Source organism: Bos indicus, chromosome 19 (assembly GCF_029378745.1).
Source record: "Bos indicus isolate NIAB-ARS_2022 breed Sahiwal x Tharparkar chromosome 19, NIAB-ARS_B.indTharparkar_mat_pri_1.0, whole genome shotgun sequence".
NCBI classification, from domain to species: Eukaryota; Metazoa; Chordata; class Mammalia; order Artiodactyla; family Bovidae; genus Bos; species Bos indicus.
The window spans coordinates 19317364-19336994 of NC_091778.1; the positions used below are offsets into that span (position 1 = coordinate 19317364).

The following is a 19631-nucleotide window of genomic DNA, read 5'->3' on the forward strand; positions in this document are numbered from 1 at the left end:
TTTTGGTGCCAGCCTGATCTGCATCCATCCCTTCCACAGGGGATACTTTTGAGGCCCAGCGCTAAAGCCACTTCCTCCTAAGGCTCCCTTCCTGGAGCTTGTCTTCAGCTTGCTGGGCTCCTGAAACACCACCTCGCACCTGTCCCAGTTAGTCCATTCTACCTGGGGTATTGGTTATGTGTGTTCCTGCCTACGTTCCCCCGCCAGACTCTCCTCCTTGCGCCCCAGACAGGGTCCCAGATAGGAGTTCACCAATCTAGATGCCTGGATCCAAACCCAGGGAGGCTCCCCAAAGGAGGGATCTTGCCAACTACAAGCTAAAACCGGCCCAGGCGTTCTCTTCCCAGAGATTCGGCTCTGCTGCTTTCAGGGGCCACAGTGGGCAAGGCCGTTTTCCGGATGCAGAGGAACGAACCTACGGCGCAGCTCGGAGCTGCGGATCCTGGCACTACTACGCCGGCGGAGTCTGCATCGAGGCTCTACGAAGCGACTGCCCACAGCCCAGCTGGAAGCCCCTAGTGGCGGGCCGGAACGCCGCTTCCGCCGGAACCTTTGACAGGCCGGGCGCTTTGGGGCGAAGCACGCAGAAACCGGAATTCCGTGGGGGAAGACTGAACCGTGGGAACCTAGTGCTTTAGCGTGGAGGATGACCATCCCTAGTCTCCTCTTGGCTGGAGGTAGGGTGCCTGGAATACTGGATGAATCTGCCGTATGCTTTTAGCGCCTGGCGTATTTACCCTCTCAGGTCCCGTGTCCAGGTCTCCCTCTTGGAGACCCTGCCGAGAAGAGGGGGCGGTTCTGGTCGCCGAGCCTCGGAACTATTGGGATTCCTTTCCCTGGGTTAAGGGTCCACGAGCGACTCCTCGGACTGGGCTGAGGGCAGAGGGCAGAGGGTTCGGTGTCTGACAGCTCCTTGCTTACTTCTGGATGCGTTATTGTCCTGTGGCCGCAATGTAAAACTTTCCCTTGGTTTTACAGAGTTGCTCTTTGTATGGGTTTTCTTCTTTGTAGACTTACGGTAGAAATCGTGAAAAGCGTACGAAAGAAAATAAAAACTGCTCTTAAATTTATCACTCAGCTAAAATATTTCTTGTAAACGGGTAAATTTTAGTTTTATTTTATCCGCTCTGTGCGGCTTTCGGGATCTTAGTTCCCCGCCTGGCCTCTGGCAGTGACAGCGCCAACCACTCCAGCGTCAGGGAATTCTCTAAAATTTAGTTTTATTTGATTCCACTGGATGAGAAAGAAACTAGTGAAGATAAATATTGTTTAAAATATCAGTTAATTGCAAAAAGATTTCTCTAAGGTTAAAATTTTTAAAAACGTTAAAAAGTTGGAAATAATCGTTTTAAATACATGCTTCTTGTTGGACATAAGATTTGTATGTAGTAAAATTTAAGTTTGTTACCCACAAAAATCAGCCTATATCTCTTATGGATAGTTCTTAAATTATGGGAAAGTCCGTATCACTTTGCAAAGGCCCTCGTTAGGCCACAACACTAAAAGGAACTATGTCTAACTTAAATTTTGCTAAAATTTTCTTTTAGGGAGATGGAGATGTTTTCCACTTCCATTAGCGTCATCCTTATTCCAGGCCCTACATAATTCCTGCTGTCGGAAAGAATCCACTGCACCAAAGAAAATCATTCCCCATATTGATTTTTCTGATGAGACTGCAAAGGAGTCTGGAAAGACACTTGACAAGCTCTTTTCTTCAGAACAGCAGGCTTCCATCTTGCATGTGTTGAATACAGCATCTAATAAAGAACTTGAAGCTTTCAAATTGCTTCGTGGAAAAAAGTCCTTCAATATTGTAGAACACAGAAAAAAGTTTGGACCATTTCAGAATTTGGAGAGTTTAATGAATGTGCCCTTGTTCCAGTATAAAATCACCATTCAAGTTTGTAACTCCATTCTTAATCCAGAGACTGGAGGGAAAAAAAAGAAGTTACAGGAAAGTCGGCTCTTGAGAAAGCTCATCAAACCAGAAATAGGAAGAGAGAGAGTTAAGGTACACTGTTTTTCTTAACATCTCTTTTACTGCCTAAATATTTGACAACCTACTTTGCAGAGTACTATTCTGGGCACCAAGACAGGGTTCTTCTGGCAATTATAGTTTACTCCTGTGGACCCAGGGATACACACATAGACAATCTATTTATAGTTATTCTCAAAGACATGAAATGTACAGGTAGTAAATTGGCAATTTAGTGGAGAGAACTGTGTGTTGGGGAATGTTTACTAGAACTCAGCCTGGATCCTGGAGAGAGAGCTATGCTAGTAGGAAGAGAAAGGCATTTTAGGAAGATAGGATAGTTGATGTAGAGAAGTAGGTCTGTGCAGGACTTATGTAGGAATGTTGAGTTACCTGGCTGTTTTCGTTTCCTCCTTTATTCCACATATCAATTATACTCCTATTGCTTTTAATCTGTTTGTGCTTCTCACTGTGACTAAGATTCTTAAAACTTTGTAGTGTAACAGGTACCTAATACAGATCTTTCTCCCTAGTCTAGCCATCTCCCACCCACTTTTCTCACAGCTGTCCCTGTCCTTTCTGAAATGTACATCTGTTACACCTGAATGTGTATGCTTTGGTGACTCCCAGTAGCTCTCAGGATAAAGGAAGTTACTTTCTGCAGAAATCTGCCCACCCCTCTGCCCTTTCGCCACTTGCATTCTTTAGGACACTGTCTGAGAGGTGTCAGCCTATATCTGCAGACATCTGGGTGAAATAACTTCCTGTTTACCATTTTACTCAGTCTCCTAGTCCTCCAGCAAGTCTTCCTGACCATTTCTCCTCTCTACAGTGTAACTTGTATGGTGGTGTTTCTTATAATGTAGGGTCATGTCCCTCGTTTCCCAGTATCTAGCACATTCCCCAGCAACATGTGAATATCTGAACACCTGCGTTGAGCTAGGTGCTGAGAACAAGTAAAAGTTCTGTCTATAAACTGACTACTGCTGGTTACCTTTTAATAATAACTACTCTTTAATAATTCTTAGTTCATAAACTAAATATTATTTCTATCACATAAACTAATTTGGATTTCTGAGTTTGTATCTTAAATCTTGTCTTTTAAAATGTTCACACTTATAATTAAACCAGGCTTTTTTGTTTCAGGCAGTTAATAGTATTGTATCCATTGTTTCTGGTACTCGAAGAATTGCCTGGGCTCACCTCGATCGTAAATTGGCAGTGCTGGATTGGCAGCAAACCGAATATTGCCAATTGATGAAAGGATCATACCTATCATCTGTCTATTTAGAAGAGGTAAGGCATTTGCATCTCCAAATCCTGACCTGCCTGGAGCTCCTTATGAATCTTTTAGTCCTAAAAGGGATGAAATAAAATATTAAGGATGGATTTTCTTTGGGTACTTACTACTCACCTGTTCCTATTGCGTTTTCCATCGCTTGTTTAATTTTTAAAAAATTTATTATTTTTTGGCTGTGCTGGGTCTTCACTGCTGCGTGCAGTCTTTCTCTGGGTGCGGTGGGTGGGCCTCTCGTTGCAGTGGCTTCTGTTGTTGCAGAGCACAGGGTCTAGGTACTCACGTTTCCATAGTTGTGGCCCACAGGCTTCGTTGCTCCACAGCCTCTGGGACCTACCTGGACCAGAGATCAAACCGTGTCCCCTGCACGGGCAGGCGGATTCTTAACCACTGGGCCCCCAGGGAAGTCCCCACTTACAATCTTTTTAAAAACCTAATAATTTATTTAAAGAAATACCTTATGAATCAAAGGTAGATCCTGAGAAAATCAGGGGTAAAGTATACTGTTCTCAATGTTAAGAAACTTCCGTACCATATTTATAAAGCTTGTTCTTCACACAGTTATTTATTGTCTTATCTGAGTCTTCAGAATCTGGTGAGATGGGCAGTAATGATCATCCTGATCATATCTGTAAAAACTGGTTCAATCAGTCATCTGACGTGATTCAGTTCAGTTCAGTTGCTCAGTTGTGTCCAACTCTTTGCAACCCCACGAATCACAGCACGCCAGGCCTCCCTGTCCATCACCAACTCCCAGAGTTCAGACTCACGTCCATCGAGTCACTGATGCCATCCAGCCATATCATCTGCTGTCGTCCCCTTCTCCTCCTGCCCCCAATCCCTCCCAGCATCAGAGTCTTTTCCAATGAGTCAGCTCTTCGCATGAGGTAGCCAAAGTACTAGAGTTTCAGCTTTAGCATCATTCCTTCCAAAGAAATCCCAGGGCTGATCTCCTTCAGAATGGACTGGTTGGATCTCCTTGCAGTCCAAGGGACTCTCAAGAGTCTTCTCCAACACCACAGTTCAAAAGCATCAATTCTTTGGCACTCAGCCTTCTTCACAGTCCAACTCCACATCCATACATGACCACAGGAAAAACCATGGCCTTGACTGGACGGACCTTTGTTGGCAAAGTAATGTCTCTGCTTTTGAATATGCTATCTAGGTTGGTCATAACTTTCCTTCCAAGGAGTAAGCGTTTTTTAATTTCATGGCTGCAGTCACCATCTGCAGTGATTTGGAAGCCCCAAAAAATAAAGTCTGACACTGTTTCCACTGTTTCCCCATCTATTTGCCATGAAGTGATGGGACCAGATGCCGTGACCTTCGTTTTCTGAATGTTGAGTTTTAAGCCAACTTTTTCACTCTCCTCTTTCACTTTCACCAAGAGGCTCTTTATTCTTCACTTTCTGCCATAAGGGTGGTGTCATCTGCATATCTGAGGGTATTGATATTTCTCCCGGCAATCTTGATTCCAGCTTGTGCTTCTTCCAGCCCAGCATTTCTCATGATGTACTCTGCATATAAGTTAAATAAGCAGGGTGACAATATACAGCCTTGACAAACTCCTTTTCCTATTTGGAACCAGTCTGTTGTTCCATGTCCAGTTCTAACTGTTGCTTCCTGACCTACATACAGGTTTCTCAAGAGGCAGGTCAGGTGGTCTGGTATTCCTATCTCCTGAAGAATTTTCCACAGTTTCTTGTGATCCACACAGTCAAAGGCTTTGGCATAGTCAATAAAGCAGAAATAGATGTTTTTCTGCAACTCTCTTGCTTTTTCCATGATCCAGCGGATGTTGGCAGTTTGATCTCTGGTTCCTCTGCCTTTTCTAAAACCAGCTTGAACATCAGGAAGTTCACGGTTCACATATTGCTGAAGCCTGGCTTGGAGAATTTTGAGCATTACTTTACTAGCATGTGAGATGAGTGCAGTTGTGTGGTAGTTTGAGCATTCTTTGGCATTGCCTTTCTTTGGGATTGGAATGAAAACTGACCTTTTCCAGTCCTGTTTTCCAAATTTGCTGGCATATTGCTTGCAGCACTTTCACAGCATCATCTTTCAGGATTTGAAATAGCTCCACTGGAATTCCATCACCTCCACTAGCTTTGTTCGTAGTGATGCTTTCTAAGGCCCACTTGACTTCACATTCCAGGATGTCTGGCTCTAGGTCAGTGATCACATCATTGTGATTATCTTGGTCATGAAGATCTTTTTTGTACAGTTCTTCTGTGTATTCTTGCCACCTCTTCTTAATATCTTCTGCTTCTGTTAGGTCCATACCATTTCTGTCCTTTTATCAAGCTCATCTTTGCATGAAATGTTCCCTTGGTATCTCGAATTTTCTTGAAGAGATCCCTAGTCTTTCCCATTCTGTTGTTTTCCTCTTTCTTTGCATTGATCGCTGAGGAAGGGTTTCTTATCTCTTCTTGCTATTCTTTGGAACTCTGTATTCAAATACTTATATCTTTCCTTTTCTCCTTTGCTTTTCTCTTCTCTTCTTTTCACAGCTATTTGTAAGGCCTCCCCAGACAGCCATTTTGCTTTTTTACATTTCTTTTCCATGGGGATGGTCTTGATCCCTGTCTCCTGTACAATGTCACGAACCTCAGTCCATGGTTCATCTGGCACTCTATCTATCAAATCTAGTTCCTTAAATCTATTTCTCACTTCCACTATATAATCATAAGGGATTTGATTTAGGTCATACCTGAATGGTCTAGTGGTTTTCCCTACTTTCTTCAATTTAAGTCTGAATTTGGTAATAAGGAGTTGATGATCTGAGCCACAGTCAGCTCCCGGTCTTGTTTTTGTTGACTGTATAGAGCTTCTCCATCTTTGGCTGCAAAGAACATAATCAGTCTGATTTCGGTGTTGACCATCTGGAGATGTCCATGTGTAGAGTCTTCTCTTGTGTTGTTGGAAGAGGGTGTTTGTTAGGACCAGTGCATTTTCTTGGCAAAACTCTATTAGTCTTTGCCCTGCTTCATTCCATATTCCAAGGCCAAATTTGCCTGTTACTCCAGGTGTTTCTTGACTTCCTACTTTTGCATTCCAGTCCCCTATAATGAAAAGGACATCTTTTTTGGGTGTTAGTTCTAAAAGGTCTTGTAGGTCTTCATAGAACTGTTCAACTTCGGCTTCTTCAGCATTACTGGTTGGGGCATAGACTTGGATTACCGTGATATTGAATGGTTTCCCTTGGAAACCAACAGAGATCATCCTGTCATTTTTGAGATTGCATCCAAGTATTGCATTACGGACTCTTTTGTTGACCATGATGGCTACTCCATTTCTTCTGAGGGATTCCTGTCCATAGGAGTAGATACAATCGTCATCTGAGTTAAATTCACCCGTTCCAGTCCATTTTAGTTCACTGATTCCTAGAATGTCGACATTCACTCTTGTCATCTCTTGTTTAGTCAGTGGCAAAGGTGATTGAGCCTAGGCCAGTCATTCCAACCCTGTATGCTACCCTAGAATTTTTTTTAAGACAATTTTGTCCAGTTTTAAAGGCAATCGAGATCTTAGGGATTATGAAGCCCATTGCAGAGAGGAAGAAACTAGTAATTAGGAGGATTAACTGGCTTGTTTCAGCTCAGCTTGTTCCTGCTAGAACCATGACCAGAAGAACTTGGCTATCCTTACTCCTCCATAAGTCTTTTTCAGTTACTTCAAAATTGTCAGTGGCAATATAATGGAAGTTATATATTTAACAAACAGAAGTGGGACAGAGATGGAGGCCTAAACAGTAAAACTCAGTGAATTCTTTCTTAATTTTTGGCTGCACTGGGTCTTCACTGCTGCATATGGGCTTTCTCTAGCTCGCGCGAGCAGAGGCTGCTCTCTAGTTGGCGTGCTCAGGCTTCTCATTGCGGTGGCTTCTCGTTGCAGAGCGTGGGCTCTAGGATGCACGGACCTAGTTGCTCTGTTCACTTATTTTACCTTTTTCTCCTCCCAAAGATTTCTTCAATCATTTCAAAGATGCCTAAAGCTGACTTCTATGTTCTGGAAAAAGCAGGACCTTCATTTCAGAACCCGTCTCTGTTTCCTGTGCTGTTACATTTTCATATGACAGAAGCCATGCTGTACGCCTTACTGAATACAACGTTTGCCCAGGATGGTCATCATCAGGTGCTGAGCATGAATCGAAATGCAGTGGGGAAGCATTTTGAGCTGATGATTGGGGACACACGGACTAGTGGAAAAGAGGTGGTGAAGCAGCTCCTCTCAGAGTCTGTACTGAAAGATGAGCCTCGGGTATTCTTCCCACCAGAGAAGATAGTCCGCTACAGACAGATGTTTTCATCTACTGAACACAACAGAGTGGAGGAGTTATATGATTCATTATTACAAGCTATTGCCTTCTATGAACTGGCTGTTTTTAATACTGAATCTTAAAATTCTGAGGTTAATATGTTACATGCTGTTAATATTCTATGAATTTATATTTATTAGCTCCTAAGTTGTAAAAGCAACTGTTTTGAACATCCATGTTAACGGAGAAGAAAGCACAAGTTTGAATGTATTTAGATGTTTAAAGTCAGACTTTTGGCTCTTGAATGGTTTATACAATAATAAACCGAGGCTAAATCAATAAATATGAGATCCTGTGCCTTTCAAGTTTAAGTGTTAAAAAATATGATGTTCCTTAAACATCCAAAACGGGAAACAGTTATCTTCCTTGAAAGGCAAGTGCCATCTATACAAAAAGATTTGCATCATTATCATATTGTTAAAGTAAGGACTAATGAATTTTCTGGATGGTGCTTATCATGGGAATAAAGCTAAATATAATCAGTAACACAACTTGTGGAGTCCTCCTCTTGCTCTATGAGTACAATGTGGTTTGATGGCTTCAGAAGGCACTCTTCATCAGCTGAATCTATTAAGCACCAAACACGTTTTAACAGGCTGTCTTTTTCGTTGCTGCACTATGTGGCATGTGAGATATTTGATCCCTGACCCGGTGTCAAACCTGTGCCCCTTGCGGTGGAAGCATGGAGTCTTAACCACTGGACCATCGGGGAAGCCCAACAGGCTCATTTTAAAAATTTTGTGCAGGCTCATTTTTTAACTTTGAAATATTTTACTCAATAGACCATCTTCTCAGAAAAGTAGCACTTAATTTTTTCCCCCATATCTCTCCATTTTGCTTAAACTCAGGCCCTCCTTATATCTCACTTATACTGAACCCAAGTCACCCTGATGTCAAAGCATTAACTCTTTTCTTTCCTTTAAACTAAAAGTGAAGTATACTTTGAAAAAAAAAATCCAAATAATCAGATATCTATAACAAACAAGAATGTCCTCCCTTCCAGCGCCTCCAACTCCCTAGGCACTTTGATGTGCACTCCAGACTTGTAGCCATGCACACTGTAAAGCTCTATGTGACTGTATACAGAAGCATCTCCACCTGGAACTGTTGCAGACACCTCCAAGTATAGGTCTGAAACCATTCTTCCTCTAGACTACCTCGTTTGCCACTGTGTGGTACTCGTAAACAGCTTCACCAGCCATTCAGTTGGTCAGGCCAGGTGGGTGGCATTCTACTTCTCACATATTTCTGGAAATAGCTGTGGTGAAAATGTGTTCAAGTTAGACATTTAAAGGATAAGACGCTAAGTACTGAAAAGTCATCAAAATGTAGTTACTTCTATCACAAAAGTAAATCTTAAGTCTTACAGTATTATCACCTTTAAGAACTGAGCAAGTATTTCCTCAAAATATGCTAAACCTGAAAAAAGAAAAAGCTATTCCCTGCGTCCATACTAGGGAGGAAAATGCTTCTTTCATTTCTTGATTTTTGGTCATTCAAATACAATTCTATGGAGTTAATTTTACTTTAGCTCCTCAATTGATGAGAACTGTCAGAATTTTCTAATAACTAAAGACCAAATTAACTGGTAAATGCTCTACAGGTAGTGGACTCTTGTATTCAGTAGAAAAAATAAATCCATATACTTAAAAAAAAAAAAAAAAAAAAGGTGCCTTAGATCGTATTCTCTTTTGTATAGGGACAAAACCTGTTAGAGCCTATATCCAAACCTATTCAATATCCATACTACCCAGATGATTTCATCTGGAACGCCCATTTAAATACTGCATAGTCTTACCTTTAGCCTTTAATTAAATCAATGTACTAGCAATACAAGAAAAGATATATTGAACAAATATTGTAAGAGGTAAAAACATTTTGTACACAGGTATATGTCTATGTTTTTCAACTGTAGAAAATTAGGATCCTTTTGAAGTGAAAACATAATTCTCCAGATAATGTAACTGAATATTAAGCTAATATATAATATAAACACTTGAAATAGGAAACTATTTTCAGATACACCTGATTATCTGATTGTAAAAATGATTTTACATGAAATGTTGTATATTTTAAAATCTTATAATTAAAAATAGATACTTTCTCCAAAAATATAACCTTAAGTGGAAATGGCTATCATGTAGAAATCCTAGAGTAGAATCCTTTGTTACAGTTTGAATGAACAGCAGTTTATCCAGAATATTTATATTAATATCTTTATGAAATAAAACATCAATGATGTAAAAATACAAGAAAAATGTACAAGACAAATTATTTGAGTTATCAAAATATACAAGATACCACATTTGTACTGTTGCTACAAAAAGATTTATGAAAACTACAGTTCATAATCTTGATTTCACCTTCTCAGTATTCAGTGATTCACATGGTAACATATCCTGGACAGCACACTAAAAATAAATTTATCAGGAAAAACTTACTTTTTGAAAAATGACACATAATTTCTTTCTTTGGAAGTTTTCTTACTATTGTCCATGCTATTTCATATTCCGGATTGTGTAAAATTGATGATTTTTAAAAAGATCATCACCTGGGTGATTCACATTCACAATTTGACAGGGTGCTGATACTTGGTTGGAGAGAGGTGGATTGAGGGTCATGAGAAAGGGAGAAGGTGTAGAGTAGTTTGGCATTGAAGCACCTTTAGGAATATTTAGGGAACTCTACCTTCTAGAAACAGCCCACACACATATTCCAACAGAGCTAAATCAGGTAATAGAAAAAAATACAGAAAAAAAATACTACCATAATTATAAATATAATTTGTAACTCCAATTTTTTCATCTTAAATATTTACACACTAATAAAAATATACAAATAGTCTGTTTTAAATGTACATTAAGAGAAATAAACACTTCCATGAACATCAATATAAAAATTTATCTTGAGAGCCACATGAGACTCCGTAGAAGGCATCGTTAATGTAGAATATTAAGGGAAGTCAGCTGCCAAAGTGTTCATAGTCTCTTTTGAAATGTTAAGATGAATTCCTTCAAGATAGTGCAGGAATCTGTCAAAATTACAAGGAAAAATACAATTTAAATATTAATATTTCCATCAGATAAGAATATTTCCATCAGATAAGAATATTTATCAATCTGTAAACAGCTATGTCAAGTGTTCTTTTTATAACAAACTTTACCTTCTTTTACTTTTTCCTTGTTCCTTTAGCTTCTCAGTCCTACAGATGTTTCGAAGAGTTGGCAAGTATTCAATTATACTAGCTTGTCTATTACCCAGGTTCAGAAGAGATCGGCTGGAAAATACACTTTTGATGACTGCTACCCTCTGCCAAGCACTGCTGTAAATTAAAAGTATTACATTACCTTTTGATTTTTAATGTCCAATAAAAATGCAACAGTCTCAAACACAACCAGCTTCTGGTCTCTACTCCACCCTGATTCTAGTCTAGAGAAGTGAAAGTCACTCAGTCATGTCCAACTCTTGCGACCCGATGGACTGTAGCCCGCAAGGTTCCTCTGTCCATGGGATTCTCCAGGCAAGAATACTGGAGTGGGTTGCCATTTCCTGGTCTAGACTAGATTAACTGTATTCCAGATGAACCTCCTGTACCATTTTCAACACATCAGTCACTTCAGTACTGAAAAGACTTTCTTGGTCACCTGCTGTCTGCACAGCAAATCCAGACCCCTTCCCTGTGATCCAAGAGTCTTCCAAATCTACTCCCCCTGCCTCCAATCTCTTATTACTTCTCTTCTCAGAAATCAGGCCGGTCTCCTTAACTGTCTCCTTACAAGCTACAGTATTACGGGCTTACCTAATCAATAAAGCCCAGCATTTCAAAATTAGTAAGAGAAAGAAACCAATAACTTCCCCTTTTTTACCATTTATTATTGAAAAATAAATAGTAAACAGAAGACTTACTCTAAATTAGCTGCAGACTGACTGAAGCGTACATTGTTGCGTCTTTGAGAAATATAAAAAGTAAGCTCTTTTGTGGGATCTCTTCCTAATTTCTTGCAAGAATTCAGCGACTTCTCCAGTGCTTTTGAAATAGCAGAAGAACATTCAGTAAAGCTGAGAGCTTCTACAGCCGCCTTTATTTCTCCAGATCTTTGAGAAGTCCATCCATCACTACTCTCGAGACTAAACTCATCACAAAGTCCACTTTTAACCTTTCCATTTGTCCAACCAAAATCATCTTTACCAAACTCCCTTTGTTCTCGTACATCCATCAGAAGGGCATCTAGGAAGGACATGTTGTCCATGAACTCAGTGAGAGAATTTAAACAGTGAGAAACAAGGACAGAACACTTTTTTTCTGCTGGTGTTGTAGGAGGACGCGGAATAGATTCAACGTTTGACTCTAGACATTTGTTTAGTTTCTTTGTCTGTGGATTGCTTTCTTTATCTCTGGCTTTCCTTTCTTCTAAATTTGACGAAGATGCAGAGTAAAGACGAATACATTCATCAGAAATGTCCAATTCACTGTCAAATAAGTCACTATCATCTAAAGTCACGATCTTTTTCTTATGTTTCTTTTTTGGTGGCTTTTTCAAAGGCTTCTCTCCTTCAAAAGGTGTCCCAGCAAGACATCTCATGTTTTCTGCTGCTGCACTGGTGTTCACATTTATTGATGAAACAGAAGAGTTTTCTGCTTCTGGAATGATATCAACAGGTAGTGGTAGAATGAACTCAAGATTACTATATAAGAAATCCACATCCTGCATTTGGAATTCTGTAAGAAGGTGGATGAGCTTATGCCATTCTTCCTTTGTTCTGATTTTGTGCTGAAAAACAATTGTGAATGAAGAAATGTTATAATAGTACCTAGTCTGAACATTTTTCTACCCATATGAATAGTGTCATTCCTATCTATCTTCAAAGTTATGAGTCTCTACCCTTCATAATTTCATTAACTTACACTTCCTTAATACATCAAAACAGTATTATGAGTCTAAAAAATTAATTTGGAGTGTTAAATTGAAGAATTAAATTCTCTAATTGTCAGTATACACCCTAATTCAATAATTAGCAGTTCATTTGTTTAAAAACTACTATTCTGAAACTTTTTTAAATCTGAAATATCTCTAAGTTCTATATTCTATAATATATATTTAAAGCAATGCCTATGCACCATTTGTCAAAGTGGTACAATGTGTTAAAATTAGCAATCTGAAGCCTATAAAAATTATTGGTAAATTACAATTAACCTTAGATTCAAAAGACAGAAGTGAGTGTTGGGAAGATGAAAAAGAACATAAATATTCCAAGCCAGACAATGAAAATACCTTCAAAAATGAAAATAAGTCTTCAGATGGGGAAAAAATGTTCTTAAGGCCGAACAAGGTCTCAGCACAACCAGTGTCACATTTGGGAAGGTCTGTTGGATTCCTTTTTGTATTTTTAGGGTTATTTTTGGAATCAGGGTCATCTTCAGAACAAACAGGTGGTACATTTCTGCTATTTGCTCCTAGAAAATTAGTAAAAGAAAAACTGAGTATCCATATTTTTATCAGACCGTAACAAGCGATTATTTAACATCCAAGATCCTTTGGCATTTTTTTCTACCTAATCCTTATTGTGTTATTCTCCATCTGTGTATCTAATTCACAAAGAGAACAATACAAACATTATTTCTACATAAATTTAGTGGGGGTAGGATGTGGGGTGAGCTTACAAACAATCCAACTGAAAAAAGTGCAAGGACACACAAATATCTAATAAACTCATAAAAAGATTTACAATTTCACCAATGATCATGAGATTAAGATATTCATTTTTCACCTTTTAAATTGGGAAAAATTAAAAAGACAATCACTGCATAATTACTGAGAAACTGAAAATGACTTAAATGTTGCCTAGTAGGTAATGGTTAATTATGTTACATCCATTTTATATTACAGAATAGCATGCAGTTGAGAAAAAGAGGGCTGGAACTATATACTGACAATAAATTGTCAAGTAAAAGAAAAGCAAAGTATTTAACTATACATAGTGCTGGTAATTCTGCTAAATAAGTAGGCAGCAATATTTGTATATGCACAGATAAAGGTCCAACAGTAGCTATCTTTAAGAAGCAGGGAAGCTCTTTTACTTTTTATGTTATTTATTTCTCTACTGTTTGATTTCCATTGAGTGTATATCTGTGTGTATGTATGTGTGTTTTTAAGACAGGATGAAATGCATTTAAGATCTTCAAGAAAATAAATAATGTTAAAGTTCTTGGTACTGCATTTTATATTCAGTAATATGGTGATAGTTATTAACTATTTTGTTTATAATATGACACTTCACATCTTATTTATCATATTTACTTCTAAGAAATAGTGAAACTGTCAGCTTAAATTGAATTATTAATAAATACTTGAATAACATATTAAATTCTGAACTAATTGAAAAACTGATAAGGGATTAATATAACAGAACTTCACCTTTTTAAAATTTAAACATTAGTATATTTCCCAGAGCAAGATCTGTAACTATAGAACTGTGACTATGGAGCATGGAAACCACAAACTATGAACTTCTTCACGGAAAGAACCATGTCTTATTCATATAAACACAGGACCTGGCATGGAGTAAGTCCTCAGAAAATGTCTGTGACTTGAATTAGGTAACAATGACTGAAGATTGATAAGAAATAAAGCATTTTTGAAATAACAGAATTCTTAGGAAAGACAGGATTATAGGCTATTAAAGAAGCTAATAGAGAAATTACAATACAGCCATCTAAAAATAATTTATATATGGAAAAATCACCAACATTTTTAATAGGTGAAAAAAGGAAGCTGCTAAATAATATAATTCTATTTATTTTTAAGAAACCATATGTTTATAAATGTACAAGTAACCATTTGTTTCAGATTCAGTTTAATTGTAAATACCCACATTTAATGCTTACCAAACTTTCAGGAACAAAGTTGATGTATATATGTTTATTTTAATATTGACACGATACCCCAATGCTTAAAATTTTTATAATTTTTCAAATATTTTGGTACAGCATATATTTTAATATAGAATCCCATAACAGAAATTTCCTTTCTAACAAAGTAACTTACGACAAAGAGATAATGGCCTTTCTTCTAAAAATCCACCTCCACTTCTAATCCAGAACTGTAAGTAAAGGATACTTTTCCTGATATCACAAGTATTTGCAGTTAGCAATGTTACAAAATCCTTTACATCAGTTCTGAAATTTTCAGTCAAGCAGATCATCTGTAGGTAGCTGGCAACATTTAGCTGGGGTGAGGGGGAGGCGAGGGGTAGAAAGGGAGAAAGAGAGGAAAGAAACATGGTCAACTGCAGAGTTAACAGAAATACATCAATACTCTAACAAAAAGCCAAATTTCACTAAAATTTTAAAACATCTTAATTCTTATTGAGAATGATTGAAAAATATAAGGAAATATGTTACCAAATTAAAAGCATCTATATATACTGCTTTTATTAACTGTATACAGTCTGAGACAGCAAGACTGTATCTTGTTTTTTTTTTTAATGGGACATTCTCCAACCTGAATACTAAAGGCAATCTTATTAAACCTCAAGACAATCCCTTAGGATCAACGGTACAACCTGATGGAACATTTACAGCCATTAAAATGACAAATATGAATACTATACTATACAGGAAGAAAAATACTTACTGTATAACTTTTGAAAACCAGACTTAGTAAATTATGTCAATGCATACATAAAAGAATAAATGTATGTAAATGAGAAATAAAAGAAAAAATTTAAATACATATTTGTTAGTAGTAAATGTATAATGTTTACTTTTAAATTTTATTTTGTACAATTAATTTGCTATATTTTTTGTAAAACAATATAATTCTCTTCTTATTGTTTATGGAAAGCTTTTTACCTTGAAAAGCTAAAACATATAAAATTATATTCACAGTTCACAAATATTACAAGACTACTAGCATTTTTACATTATAATAAACAAGACAATTAAAAACATTTTTCCCCATGGTATCTTTGACTTTATTCTATATATATGTATTATTCTTGCACACATCTGGGACTTCTTCCCACAGACCAGGAATTCTCCTTTCAATAACAAAAGAGTACTTACTATAAGACAAACCTTGCCATAAATAATAGCTATAAGTTCTATAATCAACTTAAGAAAATATAAAAAGCTAATTATCTGAATGAACAAGAGAATAACTAAAGGCAGAAGAAAATGAAAGGGAAATCAACACTTGGACAAATGAAATGGCCTTGGGTGAATCCCCACCACACCTTTGAAAATTGATTCTTGACTGAGTGCAGGCTGTAACAGTGGCAGCTAAAACTCACAGCAGCTAGAAAGTGAGGGGGAGGTCCACGAAAGTAGACAAACGGAAATCCTAGCTGTAAAGAACCCAAATCACTGGCTGATGCTTAAACTTCATGTGCGTGAGCTTGTCTTAAAGCAGACCGCTAAAACTAAAATTCTGAAAAATTTTAGTTAAAAAAAATAAAGCAAGTATTCTGAACAGAATACTTGTTCAGAGGAACAAAAAAGAATCCAGAATATATATATACATTCACAATGTACAATATATCATTCACAAAGTACAAGATAAAAATCTAAAATTACTAGACAAAAAAATAGGAAAAGTAACCAATACCTCAGAGGCAAGACAATCAAGTAGAGACTGATCACAAGATGACAAAGCTGGAATTAGCAAGAAAGAATTTTAAAACAGCTAGTAAAACTATGCTTAAGGAAAACATGCTTATAATGAACAATAGGAAATTTCAACAGAAAAATAGAATACATAAAAAGGAAGTAAAAAGAACTTGTAAAACTAAAAATTAATGTAATATTAGAATAAAGATTTCTGTTGATGGACCTCATGGAAAAACTGAGATGGCAGGAAAAAAAAGGTCAGCAGACTTGAAGATAAATCAATATAAATCACCAAATCAGAAGTATAAACCGAAAAAAAAAAATTGCGGGAGTGGCTTGGGGAAGAAACAGCACATCTCAGTGACATGGGGGTCAATGTAAATGTCCAACCTTCTTCTAATTAAATCCCCAGAAGGGAAAAAGAGAAAATGAAAATAAAATAAATTTGGGAAAATAAGACTACAAAGTTCCCTAATTGGAAGAATGATATATAATTAAGGATAATAGATAATGAAGAATCACAAGCAGGATAAATATGAAGAAAAATAATACCTAGGAACATCACAAGAAAACTGCTGAAAACTAAAGTTAAAGAGAGGATCTTGAGGCATCTAGAAGAAAATGACACATTACATATGGGGCAGAAACATTAATTTTAAAAATCTGTTCAAACTGCTGGGACATAACAGAAACAGTGGTGATCAAAACACAGTGAAATGACATGTTTAAAGTAATGATGGAAAAACTGAAAGACATCTAATATAATCCACTGCCGGCAGACTTCTTCTGTAAGAATTGCTAATGAAGTTCTTGAGGCTAAAGAGAAATAAAACCAAGGAAAAACTCAGATCTTCATACAGAAATTAAGAATATACGAAATTACACAGGTAAACAAAAATTTGATTTTTTACCTTAATTTCTTTAAAGTATATATGATCAGCTAAAGCAAAAAACAGAGCATTGTATCGAGGAGCTTATAATGTATGCAAACACAAAGAATTTGAAAATTAAAGCATAAAGTTTCATAACAGACAAAACTAATCTGAGTTAATACACATTAGAATAGTGGTTATCTCTGGTGGAGAGGGGAGTGCTGACTAAAAAGGGCCCAAGGGAACTTTTTGAGGTGATTTTGATCTGGATAATGAGGTGATTTTGATCTGGATAATGAGGTGATTTTGATCTGGATAATGGTTATATGGATGTTTATCTCTGTTCATATTTTTCAACTTGTACTTAAGTGCAATTTTAACTGTATGTAAATTTCACCTTAAAAAAGCACTGGTTACTATGAAAAAGAACTAAAGAACACTGGAGTCTAGTAAAAATTTGCATATTTGAATTTTGGAAAAAAAAAAAAAAAACAACTTTAAGTTAAAAAAAAAAAAATCAGAAGTCTCCTAAAACTCAAAAATGTTAACATACACCTTAAATAGTCAAAATATAGATAAATATTATAATAAATTACCTGTTATATAATTATGATATATAATTTATGATCATAAAAATTCAAAGCTTACCAGTGAAGGAGTATTAAAATTAATTTCTTCAAAGCAGCCATCAAACATTAAACTAAATGTTGGATCTGTAGTGAAAAAACATATTTTTAAACATTAAAACCACTAAGGTACTTTCTCTAGTCATACGTTTTCTATGAAAGTATTCTATATTTCATCAGTAATGAAAACATCATACAAATTATAAATCATTAAGGAACTGAATTTCTACCTTGACCTTTTAAACTACCAAGTCACTTGTAATTAATATGATTTTAACGATATTTTTAGAGTACAATCATTAACTATTAAATGGGCCATTAATTTCTAAGTAGAGACTAACACAAACACATTTTCCTACAAAAATCCATTAGTAGAGACATTCTGAATATCTGCAATAACAAATATTGAAAATATTATAATACAATATACAGAATGAAAAATATTGCATGAAATTTTAAAATTAAAAACTAAATTCTAATTATAAAGAAAAGGGGACCAATTCTGTGAGACTGATGATGGCTGACTTCAGCTAAAATATGCAATTAATCCATACGGAAACATTATCAAGGGCTAAGGAATGGCCAAATTTAATATTAAGGAACTGGAGAAAGGTTAGGTTCCATAAAAAATTCTGACCAGTAAATGAGATTTGGTGACCTAATTATAGGTAAGAGGAAGAGATAAAGAGAAAGATCTTTTCCTTCCCAAAACCCCTTCACTGGCTTGTCCATAAATTTCTTTATCTGTGTAGGCTGTTGTTGACATCCTAAATATCTAACACCCCAACACAGTAATTCAAAGTAGTACCCATTTTTTAAAGTCATTGGTATTTGCAAGTTAATATATTAAGTTTTATAACTACTCAAGGCTGCAAATCAATTGCAAATTTGAATAATTCTTAGTTGATTAATAAAAATGATCTAGAAGCCTCCTCTTTAGGAAAAAACAACCAATTTAATTCGCCAGCAGACTTCTAAAGCAACGTATCTAACCAAAATTAGAAGCTTTCCCCAAATATTTTAACCGAAAGTAATTAATTGTAAAATCACTGGTTACCTACCACTTGTTGTAAGGATTACAGGTCTTTTCGTGGTTGCCATGAATGTTTTGATTGCATTCAAAAATCCAGCATCTTCTTCAAAAATGACATCAACCTAAGAATAAAATGGTTATTAGGATACTGACATAGTGAGTAACAATACATTTACTTGAATATCAGTTATGTATACACAGTAGATACATTATATGTCAGAGACAAAATTTATGAATTTGTAAACACTGTGACTTCACACCACGCTTACAATGTCTTACACTATTAAAAGAGTAAATAATCAAACATTAAAACCAAAGAAATAGTCACCTATTAATATAATTGGATAAGTATGGGCCAGTATAATTCTACAAACTCTAAACAGTAATCAAGTTGCATGAATCATGTTTCTGAAAAATTCTTCTATGGTTGACAGTTTTATTCACTTTAATTTGAAATGAGTGAGTATTAGTCACTCAGTCATACCTGACTCTTTGCAACCCCATGGACTGTAGCCTGCCAGGCGGATTGCCATTCTCTTCTTCAGGGGAATCTTCCCAACTCAGGGATTAAACCCGGGTCATAGACACAATTATTCCTGACTTTCTTGGCTGTTTTACAGATTGTCAGAGTAAAATATATAGTAACCTCTAGAATAAGCTTTTATCAGGAGATATCACAAATGTATACCTCTGTAAACCTACCTCCTCAAAAAGAATGAGGGATGTTGCATTTTTCCTGTTGGGTTCCTCAGCCCCAAACTCTTTGACATTTGAATTCGTTGTGTTTGTAGATTTAGTCTGAATGATCTGTTTCTGTTCAAAAGAATTTTTGATTCCTGCATATAAAATATTTTATATAAAGTCAACTTTTTTATTAGAATATAATTGCTTTACAATGTAGT

At 36.5% G+C, this 19631-nt stretch overlaps 2 protein-coding genes across 3 annotated transcripts in view; one reads left to right on the forward strand and one right to left on the reverse strand.

The window, feature by feature from the left end:
- The first annotated feature begins 524 nt into the window (after window positions 1-524).
- TEFM (transcription elongation factor, mitochondrial) lies at window positions 525-8081 on the forward strand. The gene is made up of 4 exons (XM_019982204.2): window positions 525-677; window positions 1548-2011; window positions 3122-3271; window positions 7236-8081. Exons 1-4 carry the CDS (start codon window positions 647-649, stop codon window positions 7671-7673), a joined length of 1083 nt encoding a protein of 360 aa, XP_019837763.2. The 5' UTR covers window positions 525-646; the 3' UTR covers window positions 7674-8081.
- Window positions 8082-8215: 134 nt separating this feature from the next.
- The window catches only part of ATAD5 (ATPase family AAA domain containing 5), a 36875-nt gene continuing 25459 nt past the window's right edge, over window positions 8216-19631 (reverse strand). Inside the window, exons 16-23 of one of the 2 annotated variants that reach the window (XM_019982203.2) lie at window positions 19432-19565; window positions 18758-18851; window positions 17719-17783; window positions 14637-14817; window positions 12864-13045; window positions 11497-12362; window positions 10754-10909; window positions 8216-10621 (exon numbers count right to left, since the gene is read on the reverse strand). In XM_019982203.2, coding sequence (XP_019837762.2) covers window positions 10543-10621; window positions 10754-10909; window positions 11497-12362; window positions 12864-13045; window positions 14637-14817; window positions 17719-17783; window positions 18758-18851; window positions 19432-19565 — 1757 coding nt within the window. In that variant the 3' untranslated portion in view covers window positions 8216-10542. Of the gene's footprint in view, window positions 10622-10753; window positions 10913-11496; window positions 12363-12863; window positions 13046-14636; window positions 14818-17718; window positions 17784-18757; window positions 18852-19431; window positions 19566-19631 lie in introns of both variants that reach the window. The other variant, XM_019982202.2, reaches the window with a different exon arrangement.

What these genes read in the sequence shown, in the direction of transcription:
- TEFM (XM_019982204.2), top strand. Translation starts at nt 647, where the DNA reads ATGACCATCCCTAGTCTCCTCTTGGCTGGAG. An exon ending in TAGTCTCCTCTTGGCTGGAG is followed by an intron (nt 678 to 1,547) that starts GTAGGGTGCCTG and finishes ATTTTCTTTTAG; the next exon opens with GGAGATGGAGATGTTTTCCA. An exon ending in CATCTGTCTATTTAGAAGAG is followed by an intron (nt 3,272 to 7,235) that starts GTAAGGCATTTG and finishes CTCCTCCCAAAG; the next exon opens with ATTTCTTCAATCATTTCAAA.